Consider the following 13,519-nt stretch of genomic DNA (forward strand, 5'->3'; position numbering starts at 1 on the left):
AAAAGCACTGTAATCCAAAAGCTGTACTTTGGAAATTTATATTTATTAAATAAAAGTTAAAAAAAACCTTCAATTTTTTTTACTAAAACACCTACTTTTAAAAAAATATTCAACTTTCCCCAATTTTGAAAATAAAATGCCACATATATTGTCATAACCTCCAGCATACATTTAAATTTCTTAATTTTTAAAAGAGACTAGGTGATATACATACAAACTTTCCTATAAAAACACCATCCAGGAGAGGATTATGACATGCTGTTAGACAACAGACTTAAAGCAGTGTTATTGGAAAGTCACTACATTCTTTTGAAAAGCTCCATGGTATTCTATTATATGCTCATAACATACATGCAGACTTCAAAAATTTGGGAAAATGTAATTAAAAGATGTTTATTTTGGTGCAAACTTTTTTTTTATAATATGCATTTTCCATGAACATTTTGAGGACCCCTGGACATTTGCTGAACATTTGGGTTGTTTTGTTTTCTACCATAAAAGAATAATGTAATAATTATTGTATATACAATTGTGCACCTGTATGATTATATAAGATTTTTAAATTGAAAAGGAAATTAGTAAATCTGGGGTTTTTTTTGGGAGGGGTGAGGGCAGATTAGCAGTGATGTTACAAAAGCTCTGTATCTGAATAAGATGATTTTTTTTAAATATGTGGATTTTAACTGCCAGGTTCTCAGCTAAACTTAGAAATATATAACATTTAAAAATACTTTGTTCATAGAACTAATTACTACTACAATTCACAGGAAAATTACTTGCTGTCTATGTTTTATAAGCCTTGGAACAACTGTTCTGTTACACTAAATGTAGTTTTGGTGGTCTTAAAAAAAAGGAAGTCAAAACTCTTTCACACTGCCAAACCAAGTCAACTTTTCAGTCTATAATGACTAACCTAAGCAGGATGTATAAATGTTAGTGTATATCCTTTGGTGTGTATTCATAATAAATCAAATGTATCTTAACTCTTTGAACTACTTATTTACAGTTATACCAGAGAAGATGATTTCATGTATTATCTAGAATAATTAATGCAGATGTAAAATATTGTGCTACAGATTATCCAGTGATAGTTCTGCTGCTGGGTTTACATTTTTGCTACCTCTTTGTACCCATGCTATAGTGGTTCAGTGTCTTGGGGAGGAAATAATCAGGAACTTCATATGATGGGTATTTTTATTCCAGATTGACCACTTTTTAAAAAATATTTATTTATTTGAAAGTCAGAGTTACACAGAGAGAGAAGGAGAGGCAGAGAGATAGAGAGAGAAGTCTTCCATCCGCTAGTTCACTCCCCAGTTGGCCACAACGGCTGGAGCTGCGCCTATCCGAAGCCAGGAGCTTCCTCCATATCTCCCATGTGGGTGCAGGGGCCCAGGGACTTGGGCTCTCTTCCACTGCTTTCACAGGCCATAGAAGAGCTGGATCGGAAGTGGAGCAGCCGAGACTTGAACCGGCACCCATATGGGATACTGGCTCTGCAGGCAGTGGCTTTACCCACTAAGCCACAGCGCTGGCCCCTGACTTCACTTTTTTAAACAGAGTTATTTATTTGAAAGAGCTATGAGAATGAGGGAGATACACACACACCCCTTACATCTGGTGTTACTCCCTAAATGGCCCATCATCTAGGGCTTTGCCAGGATGAAGTCAGGAACCAGGAACTCCATCTTGGTATCCTACATAGGTAGTAGGTACTTGGGCCATTTTCTGCTTTCCCTGCCTTTTATTTTTAAATTAATAATATAAAGAGAAAATTTCATATTTCATAAGTATAATTTTTTTTTGATAGGCAGAGTTAGAGAAACAAAGGTCTCCCTATTATTCCCCATTGGTTCACCCCCCCAAATGGCTGCTACCAGCTGGCACGCTGCGCCAATCTGAAGCCAGGAGCTAGGTACTTCCTCCTGGTCTCCCATGGGGGTGCAGGGCCCAAGCACCTGGGCCATCCTCCACTGCCTTCCCGGGCCACAGTAGAGAGCTGGCCTGGAAGAGGAGCAACTGGGACTAGAACCCCGAGGTGCCGGCGCCTCAGGTGGAGGATTAGCCAAGTGAGGTGCAGTGCCGGACTCATAAGTAGAATTTTAAGAAGATAACCTTACTTCCTCTTTCCATTTCTTTCTCCCTAAATCACCCTCCTTCCTTCCTTCCTTTAATTTTTGCAAAAACATGACTACAGTTCACTTTATAATCACAGGCTTAAGGCACCACTAACTGTAACATTCAACAAGTAAAAAGTAGAAAGACCACAGTTCACAGGAGTATAAACAAGGACTAAAAACAACACTCAAATCACAAGATGTCTATTCCTTTACTATACGTTTTCTTTTTTTTTTTTTATTCTGTATTACATATTACTATTACATATTACAGATTCTGTATTACAAATACTATTACATATCAGAGAAAACTTAAAAAGATTTGTCATTTTGGGACCGACTTATTTCACCATAATGGTTTCCAGTTGCAGCTATTTTGTGGCAAAAGTCAGGATTTCATTTTTTTTAATTTTTTTTTTTTTTTTTTTGTATAAGAGAGTTACAGGGAGAAGAAGAGAGAGAGAAATGGAGAGAGATGGCTCCCCCTTCTGCTCGTCCATTGCCCAAATGGCTGCAATGGCCAGGGCTGGGCTAGGCCAAAGTCAGGAGCCAGGAGCTCCATCTGGGTCTCCCTCTTGGGTACAGGGGTCCAAGTACTTGTGTCATCCTCTGATGCTTTCCCAGGCACATCAGCAGAACTGGATTGGAAGTGGAGCAGCTAGGACTTGAACCTGTGTCCATATGGGATAGTGGCACTGCAGGTGGTGGCTTAACATACTGCATCACAGCATCAGCTCCTAGGATTTCATTTTTTATTATGGCTGAGTAGTATCCCATAGTGTGTATATATCACCATTTCTTTATCCATAGTGTGTTTTTATCACCATTTCTTTATGGACATCGGGGTTGATTCCTTATGTTAGCATTTGTGAACTGAGCTGCAATAAACATGGGAGTACAAATAGCTCTTTCATATGCTGATTTTGTTTCATTTGAGTAAACTCCCAGGAATGGGATGGCTGGGTCATATGGTAGATATATTTTCAGATTTCTGAGGAATCTCCATAATGATTGTTCTAGTTTATATTCTCACTGACAGTGTATTAGGGTACTTTTTATTCACATCCTCACCAGCATTATTTTTACATTTTTGACTGCGGTGAGGTGAAATCTCCTTGTAGTTTTTATTTGTATTTTCGATGCTGGCTAGTGATTCTGAGCATTTTTTATGTATCTATTGGCTATTTGTATTTCATCCTTTGAAAAGGGCATGTTCAAGTCCTTTGCTCATTTCTTAACTGTATTGTTTGTTTTGTTGAGTTTCTTGAGCTCTTTAGGTTTTCTTTGTCTTCATGACACAATTTTGGTAGATTGTGTCTAGAAATCTGTTCATTTCTTTTAGATTTTTCCAGTTTGTGGCATATAGCTGTTTGTAGTAATTTTTGATGATGATTCTTATTTCTGTGGTACCTGTTGTAACATCTCCTGTCTCATCTCTGATTTAATTAATTGTGTCTGCCTCCCCCTGTTGCTTTTGTTAATTTGGCCAAAAAGATCATTTCATTGATCTTTTGTATATTTTTTATTCAGTTCTGTTTATTTCTTCTCTAATTTTAATTCTTTCTTTCCTCCTACTAATTTTGGGTTTGTTTGTTCTTGTTTTTCTAGATCCTTGAGCTGCATTGTTAAATCATTTATTTGATGCTTCTCCAATTTCTTGACACTAATTACTTTAAACTCTCCTCTTAATACTGCTTTTGCTGTATCCCCTAAGTTTTGATATATTGTGTTGTCATCTTCATCTGTATTTCTAGAAATTTTTTAATTTCCCTTTTGATTTATTCTATGACCCACTCTTCATTCAGGAGTGTGTTGTTCAGTCTCCATGTGTTTGCATATTTTCTAGAGTTTTTTTTTTTTTTTAAGATTTATTTATTTGAAAGTCCGAGTTACACAGAGAAGGAGAGGCGGAGAGGCAGAGAGAGAGAGAGAGAGAGAGATCTTTTATCTGCTCTGCTGGTTCACTCTCCAGTTGGCTACAACAGCCGGAGCTACACCAATCCAAAGCCAGGAGCCAGGAGCTTCTTCCAGGTCCCAGGTCTCCCATTCAGTGCAGGGATCCAAGGAGCCATCTTCTACTACTTTCCCAGGCCATAGCAGAAAGCTGGATCAGAAGTGGAGCAGCGGGGACTCGAACCAGCGCCCATATGGGATGCTGGCACTGTAGGTGGTGGCTTTACCCACTACACCACAGCCCAGCCCCTAGAGTTTTTTTTATTTTTTATTTTTTGACAGGCAGAGTGGACAGTGAGAGAGAGAGACAGAAAGGTCTTCCTTTTCCATTGGTTCACCCTCCAATGGCCACCGTGGCCGGCGCACTGCGCTGATCCGAAGCCAGGAGCCAGGTGCTTCTCCTGGTCTCCCATGGGGTGCAGGGCCCAAGCACCCGGGCCATCCTCCACTGCACTCCCTGGCCATAGCAGAGAGCTGGCCTGGAAGAGGGGCAACCGGGACAGAATCCGGAGCCCCGACCGGGACTAGAACCTGGTGTGCCGGCGCCGCTAGGCGGAGGATTAGCCTGTTGAGCCACGGCACTGGCCCCCTAGAGTTTCTTAAATTAATTGCTAGCTTTATTCCATAATGGTCAGAAAAGATACATGTTACTATTTAAATGTTTTTGAATTTATTGAGACTTGCTTTATGGCGTAACGTATGATCTGTCCTAGGGAATGTTCTATACACTGATGAAAAAATTTGTATTCTGCAACTGTGGGATGAAATGTTCTGTAGATATGTTAGGTCCATTTACTCTACAAAGCAGATTAGCTCTGTTGTTTGTTGATTTTTTGCAGAGTTCAGGTGTCCATTGCTAAAAGTGGAATGCTGAAGTCTCCCATTACTATTGTATTAGAGCCTATGTCTCCCTTTAGATTGGTTAACATTTGTTATCAGTTCTTGTGCCATGATATCGGGTGCATGTCCATTTATTTTAGTCACATTTTCCTGTTGAATTGTCCCCTAATCATTACAAAATGTCCTTGTTTGTTTCTTTTAACAGTTTTTGTATTAAAGTCTATCTTGTCTGATATTGGGATGGCTACTCCTGCTCATTATTGCTTTCCATTAGCATGAACTATCTTTTCCCATCCTTTCACTTTCAATTTGTATCTTTGTTGGTGAGGTGTATTTTTTGTAGGCAGCAAATAGATGGTTCCCTATCCTGTTATATATTGAGTTAATTATACTTAACTTTGCAGATGATAAGAAATTTATAACAAAATTTAATTGTCTTAAATTCATGAGTATTCAGCTTTTGAAAAGAATGAATTCTTGTCATCTGTAACAATCTGAAGTGGTTGGAACTGGAGCACATCATGTTAAGTGAAATAAGCCAGACATAGAAAGCCAAATGTCACATGTTGTCCCTCATATGTAGAAGATAACAAAACTCGATCTGAATGCAAAATAGTGATTCCTAGAGGCTGGGATGGTAGGTGGAGTTAACAGAGGAAGTTTAGGCCGGCGCCGCGGCTCAATAGGCTAATCCTCTGCCCTGTGGCGCCGGCACACTGGGTTCTAGTCCCAGTCAGGGCGCCGGATTCTGTCCTGGTTGCCCCTCTTCCAGGCCAGCTCTCTGCTGTGGCCCAGGAAGGCAGTGGAGGATGGCCCAAGTGCTTGGGCCCTGCACCCGCATGGGAGACCAGGAGAAGCTCCTGGCTCCTGGCTTCGGATCAGCGCGGTGCGCTGGCCACAGCGCGCCGGCCGCGGTGGCCATTGGAGGGTGAACCAACGGAAAAGGAAAACCTTTCTGTCTCTCTCTCTCACTGTCCACTCTGTCAAAACAAACAAACAAAAAACAAAACAAAACAAAACAAAAAACTGGAAGTTTGGATAATGGGTATTTAAATCAGAGTTAGACTGAAGGAATAAGTTCTCAGTGTTACGTAGCCTGGTGACTGAGTTTAGTTCACAATAACCTCTTATATATTATATGAGAAAAAAGAGGAAAGTAACATCAGTAGGGTTGATATCCTGATTTGATCAGTACATAGTGTCTGTATGTATTAAAGTGTTGCATTGTAGTCCATTAATTTGTATAATTGTTATTAAAAACTTTAATGAAAGAAATAAGATATTAAAAAATGCTGCTGTGTTCCATTATAAACACAGTCCTTGGTAACCTAACTAATAGCCTATTAGTCTTCACCAGATGAGGAGCTGACAGAGGCTTACTTTTGACTATACATAGGTCAGAAAGAACTGGTTTCAGCCCGTTGATGAAATTTATGGGTGGGTGGGTAGGCAGTAGTGGATCTCTTTTGCAGTCAGCATGGAGTTTCGGGATTTCTTCCGGTAGCAAAGGGTTGCACACAGATTCTGTTCCAGTGATAAAAATTAAAGTAATTATTCAAGTAGGAAATTCAATCTGAGAAAAAAGACTGTATCTAAAAAAAAAAAGACAAAAAAGCATGTACTATACTGAGTATATATACATATATATGTATATATAAATTTATTTATTTATTTGAAAGAGTTACAGAGAGGCAGAGGAAGAGAGAGGTCTTCCATCTGCTGATTCACTCCCCAGATGGCTGCAACTACTGGAGCTGAGCTGATGTGAAGCCAGGAGCCGAGAGCTTCTTCCAGGTCTCCCACACAGGTGCAGGGGCCCAAGGTCTTGAGCCATCTTCCACTGCATTCCCAGGCCATAGCAGAGACGTGAATCGGAAGTGGAGCAGACAGTATGTGAACTGGCACCTATATGGGATGCTGGTACTTCAGGCAGTGGCTTTACCTGCTGTGCCACAGTGCCAGCCCCTCTGTTTGTGTCTCTCTGTGTGTGTGTGTGTATGTGTATTTTTTCTTAGTTCTCTTACCTAGCAATGTCAATTTGAAAACTAAATTTGTTTTTACAGTTTTTATATATTCTTGTTTTATTTGAAAAGTAGAATAGAGTATGAATGAGCTTCTATCTGTAGGGTCACTCCGTAAATGCCCGTAACAACCCGGGATGTGCTGGGCCAACCTGAGGCTAGTAGCTCAGAAGTCAGTCTGGGTCTTCCATATGGGTAATGGGGACTCAAGTAATATCTGTTGCCTTCCAGGTACACAATAGGAGGAAGCTGGAATCATAGCCAGAATTCAAACAAAGGCATTCCAGTATGGGGTTAAAACAAATTTAATAAATTTGCTTTTAACAAAAGGTGTTTATTAAGGTGCTGGTGACTTGATTTCCAAGAAAACATAATATCAGGAAAATGAATATATGGCATCTATTTTTTGTTGATTCTTTTACATAGTGTATTCCAGGCTGCAGTATCTTTAGAACTGATCATTTATTTTTGTCTCCTTAGTAGTAAAAGGATAGATGAATACTAATGTTTTTTGGAAGATTGATCACTCATGTTATGTTTTTTAAAATAACTTTAGTGAGTAAAGCTAAATATAAGGCTAAGGAGCTGTTTTCTTAGTAAGTATATGTTAAGCAGGATTTAATCCAATATATACTTGTCATTTAACCCTGTTCTTTTAACTTTTTGTGTGATTAGAATTCTACTTATTCTTCCTTAAGCCTGCTAAAACTCTTGTCTACTTTCTGACTTTTTTTTTCTGTTATTGAACTTTTCATTGTCTTCTATTCTTTTGGCATCTGCAGCTTATTTCAAATATAAAAAGGGTGTGTGTGTGTGTGTAACATTGGTATAACTGAAAGGTACTATGGTGAAATTTGAGCTTTTAAGTAGTTAGTATTCTGATATACTTTGGTTTCTCTAATAACTGCATTAGAGAAGGAACTAGAAAAAGATATGTAAGCTTTTCTGGCAGTGGAAAAAATAGTTCCTAAGCATTCAATAAAAAAGATATGGCTAAAAGAGACAAAACCCTGAAGGTTTAATCCTGATATGCTGCACTTCACTGGCTTGCCACACTGAAGGAAAACAGTACTTAGGTTGTTTGCCAGTTTGTTTTCTCAGTCTTTTTTGCTATGTGAAAGCTGAAAAGTGAGGGAGAAGACCTGAGAAAGAAGAAAAGTTATAGGGAAAAAAGAGACTACAGCAACCTTGATTATTAGTGCAGGCAGAGTAGTTAGAGGTAGCAGTTGGATCCTGTGTTCTGAAGGGCAAAAATCAACTCCATTCTGTGGAGAGCCAGAAAAGTTATTGGTACTACTCTAAGCGATGAGGGTAAAATCGCATTGTCCATAGCTGAGGATTAGCAAAAGTCATTTGAGTAGTGACCTAGTGGGTGGAAAATCTCTCTCATCTCTCTGTCTCCGCCTTTCAAATAAATAAGTATATTTAAAGAGGATTCACCTTGAAGACTTTTATGAGAGCTAAGTGGATACTGGAGGAGGTTCATTGTTGGGGAGAGCACAAACAAGTATCTGTCATTAGTTTTTTAAGGGTACCACTTTGATTTTTTGTTGTTGTTTGTTTGGTTTTTTAAAGATTTATTTGAAAGGCAGAGTTACAGAGAGGCAGAGGCAGAAAGAGGGAGAGAGATGTCTTCCATCTGCTGTTCACTCCCTAGATGGCTGCAACTGCCAGAGCTGCACCAAACTGAAGCCATGAGCCAGGAGCTTCTTCAGTGTTTCCTATGTCTATTGCTTTCCCAGTCCATAGCAGAGAGCTGGATCGGAAGTGGAGCAGCAGGGACTCGAACTGGCACCCGTATGGGATGCTGGCACTGCAGGTGGCGGCTTTACCCGCTATGCCACAGCACCAGCCCCAAAGGTACCATTTTGAAGATACATCAGTGTATAAGCATTTTAGAAGGGCACTAAAAAATAGTACAGTGAAAGTAGTATCCTGTACTTCACATCATCTGTAAGATTTATACCCATGCTATCATGTAATACTAGTGGTAATTGTGATGAAGAAAATGTTCAGTTGTCTTCTAATATATCATCTTGTTAAGATGGACCCCCATGATTCCCCTGTTTTGTTTTAAATTTTTCTTCAATTTTTTAAAATTGAAGGGAAAGCATTCTTGAAATATTCTTTCTACTCTATGTCAGGAAAATATATAGGACAGTTTAGATTTTTATTGAGGAGAAGTTAAAAAAAAAAAAAAGAGTTTAAAGGGCCAATCTTTGGAAACCTAGCAAACTCCACTGTATAGTCTATCAGTAGAGTGATCTTTGGTAATTCTACCTCTTCTGATATGAGTGTAGTTCACCAGCAGGCTGTGTGCATTACCTTTCAGCATATAGACTTACCATTGTTGAGTGGAGGGTGTTGAATTTGGCAACAGGAAAAGATCTGTACCTAAGAAGGATGTCTTTGTTTCTGTGCCTAGGCCAGATTTCCTGTCTTAAGCATTTTCTTGGGGGTGGAATATTCTGCAACGAATACATGGGCACACGTAGCCAATTTGACATGATGGACTGTTGCTCCCCCCATAACTTAGGTAATTGTTTTTGTAGTTTTTAAATAAGAAAAAATTCAAGTCACACTGTTGATTCTAATTTGTTAGCCAAAAAAAAGAAAGAAAAGAAACCAAAAGAAAACTGAGTGTGATTATCCTGAAGTTTGAGTTGAAATAGTACTATCTCACCCATTAAGTATTATGATCTTCAAGAAGATACTGAGAATTGCATTTCGGACTGTTTTGTAAAGTACTTCTTTGGGATCATTGATGCTTATTAAACATTATTGATGCTTATATTAAACATTGTTTTATTTTTATTTTCAGGAAATAAGCTGATTTATAATTGTGAAATATGAGCTGGATTAGCCAATTCATTCTGAGCAAAAATAAAAAGTTATGAGTATGCATAATCAATATGCCGTCAAGTAGTAAATGATATACATTACACATAAAGCTTGCGTTTGTTGGGATTAGTAGATTACTCAGATTTCTTACAAAATTTTACAGATATATTAAGTTGTAATATATTATACTACTGCTGTCTTTCATAAGCACTGAATGTATTTGCAAATAATATTTATCTAAATCACTAATTGCTAACCCTGGTAACTTCCATAACTACCAAAATCCTTTTCTACTTTTCAATGAAAATTTAACTTTTAAAAACCTTAGAATATGAAGTATTTTAATATTTAATACTTTAATATTTATTTTATATTTAAACATTGAATAAAATAAGGGTGAACTTGATGCTTTATGGTTATAGTGGCAGACAGTTAATTTTTTTTAAGATTTATTTATTTATTTGAAAGTCAGTTACACAGAAAGAGGAGAGGCAGAGAAAGAGAGGTCTTCCTTCCAATGGTTCACTCCCCAGTTGGCCGCAACAGCTGGAGCTGCGCCAATCTGAAGCCAGGAGCCAGGAGCCAGGAGCTTCTTCTGGGTCTCCCACGTGGGTGAAGTGGCCCAAGGACTTGGGCCATCTTCTATCGCTTTCCCAAGTCATAGCAGAGAGCTGGATTGGAAGTGGAGCAGCCAGGTCACGTACCGGCACCCATATGGGATGCCGGCGCTTCAGGCCAGGATGTTAACCTGCTGCGCCAAAGCGCTGGTCCTGACAGTTAATTTTTTATAGGTGACATCAACAATCCTTTTTTCCTGCTGTCTCATTCTTCATATATTTAAAAATTCTTGGAGCTCTGAACAGAGGTTGATAGTGTAAACCTGGTTGTCCTATTTTTCCAAATAGAAATAGTAATTTTCACATGGGAATGCATCACTCTGTGTTTAGCAAATCTACAATTAGTTGGTAATTTTTAAAAGTGTGCGCTAAATTACATTAATGGCCTTAAAACAATATAGTTGTCCTGTGTGTGAAGGAATCTTATTAAAAGAATGTTGTTTTATTTTCTTCCCTATCAACCTTCCCTCTACCTCTTTTATTTTCTAAGAGAAACTGGTAGTCTGGGTAGATTCAAGACGTCTCTAAGTGAAAATGTCTTTGGGAGCCCCAAAGAACTGATGAAATTAAGTGTACCATCACTGGTATATGCTGTTCAGAACAACATGGCCTTCCTAGCCCTTAGCAATCTAGATGCAGCAGTGTACCAGGTAAGTGGAACTAATGAGAATAGGAAGGGGAGAGGGAGCGGGAAAGGGGAGGGTTGCGGGTGGGAGGGAAGTTATGGGGGGGGGGGGGAAGCCATTGTAATCCATAAGCTGTACTTTGGAAATTTATATTCATTAAATAAAAGTAAAAAAAAAAAAGCACAGAATCTTTTTAAAAAAAAAGCATTTTTATGGTAAAAAGATTTTTTATTAACTCTTTTATTCTGTTATCAGAAATAATATATTTGTTTCAGAGACTAATTCTAGTCATTTTTTAAAAGTTATAGAAAATGAATTTTATGAAAATACTATGCATAGACTTAAAATTTTTTGCATCAAAATCATCTTTTGATTCCATTTCCCATGAACATTCTGAAGCACGCTTGTATTAAATGAGTATTAAATGTATTAAATGAGTTTAACTTACTGTTTGTTTCTAGGTGACCTATCAATTGAAGATTCCCTGTACTGCATTATGTACTGTTTTAATGTTAAATAGGACACTCAGCAAATTACAGTGGATTTCAGTTTTTATGCTTTGTGGTGGAGTCACACTTGTACAGTGGAAACCAGCCCAAGCTACAAAAGTTGTGGTAAGAAATAAACCAAAACAGGAGACTTCCTATTTTATATATTTCAAATAGTCACACTGATACAAATGCAGCATGATTGCATTTCTTGGATTTAAAATAATCTTTGCATATTATAGATCAACTCTTTTCCTTTAGAATGTTACTAAGGATGGTAATAGTTGCTTTCTGTTTCTTAGAGTATGTGTAAAATGTATTGGAGATAGGAGGTATCTTAAATGTAATGTATTATATTCCTTTTGTTTCATGGATGAGAAAATCGCAGTCCAAGGAGGTGACTGTCCAAAGAGACAACATTAATAGCTACCTTGTGACTAGCACTGTGCCTGTTTCCATACAGTGTGTATATTCAGAATGTTGGGGCTCTGTATACCTCAGAAACACTGGGAAAGGCTTCTTCCATTGACTTTTCATCTTCTCCCTCAACTCACAGTCTTTTAGTCTTTGGCACATATTCCTACTGTCGATGAAGAGGATGACAAGGGAGGAATGTTCTCATAATTGATAAAATAGGACAAAAATGACCTTTACTTTTTTAAGTTTTGAAGAGTGAATGTTAGGGTACATACCCAATTTTTAAAATATATGCCTCAATCAGTTATTTCCCCCAAAAGAATTAGGAAATGTAACTGTAGTGAATGACTTTCTTGAGGTCAGCAGTTTCTCTGCTCAATTACTCTTCAACTTTTAGCAAATGGACTGGTTTTTTTAGGAACAGAAGACAGCTGGGAATGTGTGGAGTGCCTGTGAAAATTGCAATTCTGTATATTTTTAGTAGTTACTCTCCAGCTTGGTGGAGAGGTTCTTGTTTTGTTTTCAGAAAATGAGTTTTAGATGAATATTTATTGCCTTCAGATGATATAGAAGATCATTTTCTTGATGACATTTCAAAATATTTACCAAATATATAGGATACATTTAACTCAGTTGTAGACTTATTTTCTTTGGAAAATAAGACACCTAAAAGTTAAATATGGGGGCTGGTGTTTGGCACAGTAGTTAGGATGCTGTTAGGCATCCCCATTTCCCATGATGGAGTGCCCGGTTTGAGTCCCTAATCCTTTTCTTCCAATTCAGCTTTCTGCTAATGAGCACTCTGGGAGGCAGCAGGTAATGGCTCAAGGACCTGTGTCTCTATCACAAGGGAGAACCAGATTGAGTTCTGGCTCCTGACATGAGTCTGGCCCAGCCGTAGCTGTTGTGTGCATTTGAGGATTGAATCAGCATGGAAGATGTCTGTCTCCCTCTGTTTCAAATACAGGTGAAAAAAATTTTTTAAAAGTGAACTATGGCCGGCGCCGCAGCTCACTAGGCTAATCCTCCGCCTTGCGGTGCCAGCATACTGGGTTCTAGTCCCGGTAGGGGCACCGATCCTGTCCCGGTTGCCCCTCTTCCGGGCCAGCTCTCTGCTGTGGCCAGGGAATGCAGTGGAGGATGGCCCAAGTGCTTGGGTCCTGCACCCCATGGGAGACCAGGAGAAGCACCTGGCTAGAAAATTCTCTTGTATTTTAAACAGGATATAGCTTCTTGTCACTACCTGTCATCATTCTTTGTTCTTGTTAGAATAACTCAAATCCTTGCTAACTCCATATAAATGTTTGAGTACAATTTCAATCTTTGCTCCTCTGTCCTCACCTCCATTTAAACAATCTTTTTTTTCCCCCGCTTTGGAAAAAAAAAAAAAGATTTTATTTATTTGAAAGGCAGAGTTAGAGAGGTAGAGACAGAGGTCTTTCATCTGCTGATTGATTCCCCAGATGCCACAATGACCAGAGCTGGGCTAGGCTGAGCTAGGAGCTTCTTTCAGGTCTCCCACATAGGTGCAGGGGCCCAAGGATTTGAGCCATCTTCCTTCTGCTTTCCCAGAGCATTAGCAGGGAGCTGGATAGGAAG

General features: G+C 38.7%; 2 protein-coding genes across 4 annotated transcripts in view; one reads left to right on the forward strand and one right to left on the reverse strand.

Moving 5' to 3' along the window:
* SLC35A1 (solute carrier family 35 member A1) overlaps positions 1 to 13,519 on the forward strand; it is a 44,535-nt gene that overhangs the window by 20,822 nt on the left and 10,194 nt on the right. For all 3 annotated transcript variants that reach the window (XM_062186477.1, XM_062186478.1, XM_062186479.1), the window contains exons 3-4: positions 10,880 to 11,039; positions 11,477 to 11,629. In XM_062186477.1, the coding sequence (XP_062042461.1) occupies positions 10,880 to 11,039; positions 11,477 to 11,629 (313 nt within the window). The remainder of the gene's footprint in view (positions 1 to 10,879; positions 11,040 to 11,476; positions 11,630 to 13,519) is intronic.
* The window catches only part of RARS2 (arginyl-tRNA synthetase 2, mitochondrial), an 82,647-nt gene continuing 75,394 nt past the window's right edge, over positions 6,267 to 13,519 (reverse strand). The window contains exon 21 of the mRNA XM_062186476.1: positions 6,267 to 6,434. Coding sequence (XP_062042460.1) covers positions 6,342 to 6,434 — 93 coding nt within the window. The 3' untranslated portion in view covers positions 6,267 to 6,341. The remainder of the gene's footprint in view (positions 6,435 to 13,519) is intronic.

Source organism: Lepus europaeus, chromosome 3 (genome assembly GCF_033115175.1).
Source record: "Lepus europaeus isolate LE1 chromosome 3, mLepTim1.pri, whole genome shotgun sequence".
Taxonomy (NCBI): Eukaryota; Metazoa; Chordata; class Mammalia; order Lagomorpha; family Leporidae; genus Lepus; species Lepus europaeus.